The sequence below is a fragment of the Dufourea novaeangliae genome, unplaced genomic scaffold (assembly GCF_001272555.1).
Source record: "Dufourea novaeangliae isolate 0120121106 unplaced genomic scaffold, ASM127255v1 scaffold96, whole genome shotgun sequence".
Lineage (NCBI taxonomy): Eukaryota > Metazoa > Arthropoda > Insecta > Hymenoptera > Halictidae > Dufourea > Dufourea novaeangliae.
Genome location: NW_015373974.1, coordinates 1555439 through 1564414, shown reverse-complemented (window position 1 = coordinate 1564414; position 8976 = coordinate 1555439). Strand labels below are relative to the sequence as shown.

At 47.6% G+C, this 8976-nt stretch overlaps 1 protein-coding gene across 1 annotated transcript; it reads left to right on the top strand.

Moving 5' to 3' along the window:
* Positions 1 to 1216: 1216 nt before the first annotated feature.
* On the top strand, positions 1217 to 6991 carry LOC107187061. Its single transcript, XM_015575056.1, has 5 exons — positions 1217 to 1236; positions 5779 to 5956; positions 6037 to 6191; positions 6258 to 6368; positions 6829 to 6991. Exons 1-5 carry the CDS (start codon positions 1217 to 1219, stop codon positions 6989 to 6991), a joined length of 627 nt encoding a protein of 208 aa, XP_015430542.1.
* The last annotated feature ends 1985 nt before the right edge of the window (positions 6992 to 8976 follow it).

Below are 8976 nucleotides of genomic sequence, written 5' to 3'. Positions count from 1 at the left end.
AGGGACAAAAATTGATCCCATGTACAGTCCTCAAGCTTAACTGCCACCATCCTCTACGGCACCGTCCTTAGAGGATTTCAATGGGTTTTACCAAGGGTCAAGTATGTTGCTAGCAGTATCAAAATACGATAATGTATGCAGAAATTCAGCTGGCTGCCCAACTTCCCCCTACGTACCATCGAAAGACTCTTCGATGAGAGTCTAACATGACACGAGCATTATATGTACTATATGTGTAATAAGTTTTGTAGCTTTAGCTAAATCCTCACTGTCCTCTAAGATAACGTCCGAATAATCATCGTTGTGTTTCATGTGACTTCTAGCAGTGGAACTGCGTAGAGTCGCGAGCACTATCAGAATACGATGACGCAAGTAAGACCTAAAATGGATTCTAACTACCCCCTAAGAGATCATCCAAATGCTCCCCACTATACTTCACGTGCTGACTAGCAATGGTACCAAGTATACCACGAGCACTAACAGAATACGACAACGCAAATAAGACCTAAAAGAGATTCTACCTATCCCCTAAGAGATCGTCCAAATGCTCTCCGCTATACTTCACGTGCTGGCTAGGAATCCTGTACACCAAGGAATCCTGACACCCAACGATATACAATCGAAAAACAAGTTGTTGGTCGTGGGCCCAGGATTGCAAGGAATTCCAGGTATCGGCTGGTTCCCCTGGCACGATTCCACCGGTACGCCGAGAGAGAAGGAGAGGCTGTCGCGAGGGAGGCGCTCGAGGAGAAGATTCGGAATTCCATGGCCGCGTGTAATGGCCAACCACCACCCCGTGGTGGTGTGTATCCACGCCGTCGGGATATATCAAAGTCGCACACGCACGGATAGGTGGTTGGGCCTCCTCAGGCCACGGGTGGTTGTCGGCTCTGTGAGTGAGAGTGCCAATATATATAAGAGGGAAGGGGAAAGTCGGCACGGCACTCCAAAGTACACAGCCTCCGCGGCGATTGCAGTTCGTATGCGCTTGGGCTGCTGCTTTCGGTTTCCCTCTACGTCTGCTCCCCGATATATCCATTCCTCGCGGGTTCGCGGTCGTGCAAACAACCGGCTCGCACACACGGTTCGATCCTTCGAACGCCTTCGTATACCCTCGATTACTGGACACCGTCGAAGCCGTCCGTGGTAACTGTTTGGTCCCCACCGTCCACGCCATCCAAAACCGACCGGCCGCGTGCACGCAGCTGGACGCACCATGAAACTTGCATTGTTCGCGTGAGTACTTCTTGCTTTTTTCTTTTCGTTGGTGGCTGATATTGTTCAAGATAAACTCGGGAGATCACGGGGTCATTGGACATGATATAGATCGCGAGTGTGATCCAAGCGGGGACCGTCTCGTAACCTGGCGAACGTTACGAATGTTTCCCCGGAGATTTAAGTCTCCTTATGTTACGCGTCGAATCGAAAGTGTTACGGTAATTCTATAAATGAGGTCTTATGCCGTGAGTCCACTTGGGAGCCATAAACGAGAGTAGATCTTGTGCTACGAATCCACTTGAGGCTTACAATCGAGGGTAGGTCTTATGCTGCGTGTCCGCTGCGAAACGAGTTTCGAGGGTTATTTTCGCGTGTTATATGTAAGTTCAGAGTGTTGTACTAATTGTATTGATGAGGTCTTATGCTACGACTCCACTTGAGGGGTATGATCGAGGGTAGGTCTTATGCTACGTGTCCACTTGAAAGTAAATTTCGAGATTTTGTGTTATACGTCGACCTGAGAGTGTTACGTTAATTTTATAGGTGAACTCTTATGCCTCGAAGCCACTACAGAGCCATAATCGAAGGTAGACATTATGCTGCGTATCCACTTAAAATCAACCATCAAGAATACTCATCGCTGATAGTATATCCTCGTGTCTATCTTTCATGCCACGGTCTCCACGTGACAGTAGCACTTAAGCCACGTCTACACACGGGCATAAACCTCCTACGCGCGACGGCTCCAAAATAACCGTAACAGTAAAAAAAAAGAGACAAGTAACCGTCTGAAAGTAACTTTCAGATCTACCTGCGCTGGTAAGTCCTGCCACCCGGGAGAGTAACGGCTCTCGACACCTAACGTTACTCTCTCGCGCGGACGCGTTCGGGTGACCAAGGCCAGGCCTCCAAGTACGCGATATCGAAAGGTGTATTTATCTAACGTTACAAGCCCCGGCCGTGTCCGGTATTCGGTGTCTGTCGCAACGGGGGGTGGGGGGTACGGCGGCGCGAACCGTCTATATCGCGACAATTTTCCATCGGCCGCGAACGCGAAGAAACACGGCGAGCTCGCGTGGTTACGAACAAAAAGAAGAAATTGTACGCGTGGACAGACAAAGGATGAAGGGGGCGTCGGGGTCTGGTCGAGTAATAACAGGATGCAAGTGAACGTTATGCAAACCAGCCGCAGTTAGGTCCGTTCCTCCCGGTTCTACGAACCAGGAAATCGATTAGAAAACGAGGCTGCGCCGGGGCGGGAGAGTCGTTGCGATTGAAATAAATCGAGTCCAATGAAAAATATCGATTACGTGCCGCCCCGGCCGTGCCTCTAAGGCTGTCGTTGCGTTTCCTTGGCGTTACTCCTCCGTACGGTCGCGATTCGGTGAAAACGTTTCGGGCCCGATTACGCAATCGCCCTCGGACGGTACCTGACTGTAATGACCAAGTCACGGATTCACCTGGAAAACGTCCAAGCTAACTTTGTAGAAGACGTTAGGGGTATACAGTCACCCATTGGAATCCACTTTTTCATCGAGCACATGTGAAGTAACGGGCATTGAGGCTAATTCACTTCGTCCAGTCTCTTTTCAGGCTTAGAAGTGAGAGCGTAACCCTCGTTAAAAGCTTGTCCACAGTGGCTGAATATCAGCACTTTCTTCGATGACACCAAGACAGGTACGGTAGCTCCCTTTCAACATGATCGACCCTGATGGGGCTCTAACGATATACATTTTGCCTAATGTCTGCGGACATAGGGGACCAAATGGAGGCCTTAGATTCAATATTTTTGCTTGTTTTAATCAATCCCAGATGAAATCGTCCACCATTGCCTTAAGTCTTAGGGGACCAAACAGAGACTCTAGGACTGAGCCAGATTCAGCTAGTCCACCTGTTCCGACAAATCTCCGCTGAAATCATTCACTTGTTCGCTAATAAACGAAACATAGCTCCAGTCTCTTTGACTCGATGGAAAAACAACGGGCGAAAATCGCACCCGTGAAACCACGAAAACGAGCAACCGTGACGTCCTGACACAATCGCAGTCGCGGTCGGAGAGCGCGGGTTGCGTCAGTTCAGGGGGTGCAACAAAGGCCGCGAAAGGCAACAAAGAGACCGGGTGGCTGGCTGGCCCGACCGTGGCTGATCGGGGGAAAACGGGTGGCTTTCGAAACGCCGACTGCAGCCGAGAAACACGGAATCGGCGCGCGAAAGAACAAAAGGAAAATGAATAAAACAAAAGAGGCTCGTAGAACTCGAGTTCGAGGAATTCATGGTTTTTCTTTTCGGCTCGTCTTTTTTTTTTTTTCCTCTTTTTTCTCGGTGATATTTGTCAGCCGTGTCACGTATATACGCGTGCATGTGCGTATCACGACGCGGTTCGTCGTAACGGATCGCCGCGCGGCCGGCCAATCCCGATCCGGGAGCCAGCCAGCTTGTTGCACGAGCCAGCCAACAAGCAGAGAAAGTGAGTTTCGTATACGTGAATGTCACAGGTCAAAATCCAGCCGGCTCAGCGTTGGCTGGCGGATCTACACAGGCCGGGGACACAAACGACGACGTGTGTGCACCGTCGGGGATTTTCTGCGCGCGCGCGTACTCGTTCGTTTGCTTGCAAGTCGCCTCGATTACACGTACCACTCGCCCACGTATTGGTACCGCTTTGTATTTACACGGGGCGAACGGCTAACGAGCGGTCTGCGATTCCCCTCTTTACCAGGACTCGTCCTCGGATTCTATTTTCGATCCTTTCGAGCGAAAGTTGCACGCGCGCGCGATCGCCCGATGCGACGCCTTTCCGCGACTGTGAGGTGTCCTGTCCCCGATGGGGCTCCTCGATTCTCCTTTTCGGGGGACCAGTGTATTTCTGGGAACTCGGTCATTCGACGAGTGGGTGCAAGCAGCCCTTTTCACCTTCGATTTCGTTTTTTCGACGGGTGATGCTCGAATGAGTTCCAGAACGGATATCGTGGATTCACTGGTATATAGAAGGTGGTATGACGGTTTCTAGTGGTTTCTCGAAAAAATGAATTTAGTGCCTTTGTTCGATGTATGGTAGATCTCTGTATTACACGGTTTCGTATAACACGGTCCTCTATAACACGAATTCGTAGGACAGAGTCGAAACATTGTGGAAATGCTCGTATAACACAGTAAAATAGTTTCATATAACACGGTCAATAAATTTATCTCATATAATTTGTATATCCTTAATGTTCATTTTAGTGTGGAATTAGCTCATCCACCTACGAATCAGTACTGATATTAATGTATGAGGATAAAGATGAGCAAAGATTGTGGGTTTATGCTAATTTACAAGAGAAAGAATGCTTTGTTTGTGAAACTGTACACAGAAGACTTTTAATTTCTGCAAAGAAATGAAAGGTGTCCCGTTTAAAGCAATCAAGGTGACCTTCAAAACTTTATGCGTAAACGATGTAAGAATAGAGTAATTATTCCAACGTATGTCCCCCTTGAAATCATGCAACTTTTACTTTATTCACTCTTCCGTACAACGAGAAGTTGACAAATACTTTCAAGGTATCAACGATATGAATCACCTTGTATATCTTCTTGAAGTCAGAAGTTGTTTTTAATGTCTTCCTACTGCGAAGTTACAAGAGGAAGGTGTTCGTATTTAAAATATTTTCTGATAGTAGGCAACCATAGAAAGAAAAAGGTTGTTTCATTTATCCTGTCCAATTAGACACATTGCATTTACTTCCTCGTAAGATTGTCCTAAGTATGTGAATGTCGACCGACATTATATGGAACAGTATATAACACTTCACATCTATGGAATCGAATAGACGAACACCTTCATTTATGAATCATCCTGTACATTGAGTTTCGTTTGATTGAATGACCTGCATGCAGACAAGTAGTGTACAGCTTTTGCCTGGCCAATTGCCACAGGCTCGTGTGACAGAACAATTATCAAGACAGCTATATTTTGTTCGACAAAATTCACGAGAATATCGAAACGATTAGTAGACCGCAGGTTTCAGAACCCAGTCGAATACGATCGATAAACGGCCCGCGCCGACTTCCTGTTTCGCGGGCGATCGGCGTTAATCGCGGAGGAAAGCGTTTCCTAGGCCGGGGCAGCATTCGTTTGCATGCGCGGCCGCCTTTCACTATCGTTCGAAATCATCGCGTCAGATTAATTATTTACCGCGGGCTCCGTGGAAAATCAAGAATCGAACCGCGCCGTATAATTACTAGAAAACTGTACAATATATTCCCCCGTTTTCGTCTTGATTCTCATGATTTCTCCCCTTTCGAATTCCCTTTACTTTTGCACACACCGTTGCCAATCCTTTGCAAAATCCACGAAAAAACATCTCACGAATACCAATTCTTTAACGATCGGAGCTGGAATCGTCTCGACCGATAACCGGGTCAATCATGACCCGGGACAAAATCTCTCAAAACTCATACATAGATACACTAGATGATACGGGAAGTCTGTTTTTCGTCGGGTCACCAGTGACCCGACCATAGGACAACGCGTCAAAAATTCCTACATTTGTCTTTCATTGAATCGTTTTTTATTCACAGACTGCTGGCGACCGGCTGCCTGATAGCCGTGGCCAGATCAGAAGAGGAATACGACTATGAAGAGGAAGCTGCGGCGCCGGTGACCCCAGTTGCACCTGCCAGACCGACCCCGGGTCGTCTGGGAGGGTTACTGTCTTCGAGAGGGCGAGTCCCAGCCGGTCGAAAAGGACCTGCGACCGTGAGTACAGGAACCGTTTCTCGTAATACCAGGCCAAGTGTACATGTAGCTTAACGTTAGTTCGATACTGGGTCCAACAGACGCAATCGACCACGGCGAAGCCGGTCGAGCAGCCGGTGGAAGTGGAGGAGGAGGGCGAAGAAGAACTGGATGAGAATGCGGAACAACAGGAGGAGGTGCAAACCACTACCACGGAATCGTCAAAGATCGTTCGCGGTGGAATCAGACCCTTCAGGTAATTTTTTTCCAACTTCCTTTAATCGACTTAGACTGTACCTGATAATCTCCAATTGCATCGCAGATCGAATCAGGATCTACTGGCGGCATTGAAGAGAAGGAGGGCTCAGGTGCCCAGCCATCGAGACACGACCAGCCCGTCATCGCCTGGTGAATCGACCACACCGAAAGCCAAGTAACTATCCTGTCCCTAGAGTTAATTTCTCGATATTTGCTAGAGGAAAAGTGTAGACTGAGCTGGTTATGGTGACTCTTATAGTTCTTGCATCTACATGTTCCCTTAGTGCTCACCCCCCAATATTCCCTAAGTGCTCACCCCTTGATATTCCCATAATCCTCACTTCTTTATACCGTTTACTAGAACTAGTCATAAAAGTAGATCGTGTTTATTAGATTATTTTAATAGCGATCATCATAAATATAGTAAATCATCGATGAGAGTTTGAAGGCTTGACAATGGACGCTTGATTGGTTCCACGGGGGACGGCTCCCAGTGATGGGAATGACGTCTGAATACTCAATGCCGACGAGCCCTCGAACACTCATCGATTATATACTGTATACCCTAATCGTAAAAACAGTTGATCCGATGAAGTACTGATCGAACGAAGCTTGACTGAATCTTTATTTTCCAGAGCTAGCACGAGTAATCGCGCGAAGAGCAGCACCCCAACGGATGCGAAGTCGGCGGGACGCAGCAGGTTCGGTGGATCAAGGGGTAAGCAGGTGCAGGAAGAAGTGGAGGAGACCCAACGGGAGGAGGTCCAAGTGAAGGCGAAGCCTTACCGCAGAGGATAGAAAGGCTGTCCTCTCCCACAAAGAAGGATCTTCCCGACTCCTCGATCCAGCTTCCCTTAACCGCGCGGAACAACGAAAAATCGTGGCTGTCCTCGCCTGGCCCAATCGCTAAGCTGCCCAATACCTTCATCCCCACTCCTCGAGCGGGTTTTTTCGCGCGGCGAAGGGTACCATAACGCGTGCGCACGGTGTACAGGGTGTCCCGCGACAAGCGGTGAAACCTATTCTCACGGACGTAGGCAATTTCACGTATGGGAAAAGAATCTGTAATTCTCGCGGGAAAGGTGGAAATTTCCATTGTTGTTAAATCTATCGGGACCTAAAGGTGCTGTTTCACGTGACAGTAAAGCGTGGCTTTTACGGTCATGGCACTAAATGTTATGACAATTTGTCGTCGTAAAAACTAGATGTCACGTTGTCGAAACGAAAATCACGACTTTTACTGTCGCGTGAAGACGTGCCTTAAAAATCGGTTCCGTTGCTGGTCACGGGACACCCTGTGTATAGAGGAAAAGGCTGCCCACTCGCAGAAACGCTCGAGTTACTCACTGTATAAATGTAAATTAATACGAGAATAAAAAAAAGCCTGCGGAAAAGAAATGGAAGAGAAAAAAAAAGAAAGGAAAAGAAAGGAAGGAACAACACGACAACGATCGAACAGAGTCTATGTTTATTCCGTGTCGCGGCCGCCCGCCCCCGATGTCCTCGATCGGGGTAACCTTGACTGGTCTCCAGCGACGATCCGTATCTCGTAAATTACTTTTCTCTATAGGGGTATTTGCATATACAGCGGCACACTGTGGGCCGTATTTCACGCCGGGAGAAATTCCAGCGGGCCTGGAATTCCGAGGGCGTGTGCTCCATCTGCAACTGACGCGCGCGCGCACCACTCATCTTTTAAACATGTTCCAGCGTCCACCACTCCCCTTGACTTTCGGGTCTTTTTCCGAGCCTCCCTACTCGAGATTCGCGGGACCGGATGTTCCGTGGATTACTCGATCCCTTGGGTCCTACAATTATACAGGGTGTTTCAAAGAAACTTGTGAATATCTTCATTGTTCGACGCACCTATGTAGACTAAAATATCGTCGTTGGATTCTACTGGTATTGGTAGCCATTGAAAGGAGTTAACTGTCTTGTACAGGGAGTTTCAAAAAAGGTTGAAGTAATTTTTCAACCGTTAATAAATGCAGGTTCAAATATCCGACGATATTTCGGTAATCGTCTTCGAATTCTCTACTGTCTCCTGAATCGACTGAATCTTGGATTATACAGGGAATTTCAATAAAGGTCGAGATAACTTTTAAATGTTACTAAATATGTATCCAAACGTCTAACAATATTTCGATGATATTCATTGTATCATATTTCTTCCCAAAACAATCGAATCTCGAATTATACAGGGACTTTCAGAACAGGTTGAGGTACTGTATAGCTATGAATAAACATAGAATAGAATATGATACGGTCCGGAGCGTGCTTTGATAATAGTCTCTACATCCTACTGCTTCCCAAAGCGATCGAGTCTCGAATTCTACACGAAGTTTCAAAAAAGGTCTAGGTAATGCCTAAAGAATACAAACTATAACGCAGAGATCTCTGAAGCCTACTGTTTGTCAAGGCAATTGAATCTCGAACTATACAGGGAGTTTCAAGAATGGTTCTCGATGCGACTGAAGGCAAACTATTAACCCTCGAACGACGAAGCCCGAGTCTATTTTGACTCATGTTTCCAGAAAGCGTCCAAGCCATCACTATCGTCTATATTAGGCCCGTCGAAAGGACGAAGTCATTTCCTGCTATTTGTTTAATAATCGTAACCCTAATACACGTCGCAAACAACGGCCGGTGACCGCGAACCGCGAGGAATCCATCCCCCTGCTCTTCCTTTCTCGGTTCCAACGTGTGTTATCAGGAACGTGACGCCCCGGCTCGGATGGTCTTTGCGAGTGAAATGTTCCCCGCGAAGGCCCCAAGGCCGACGA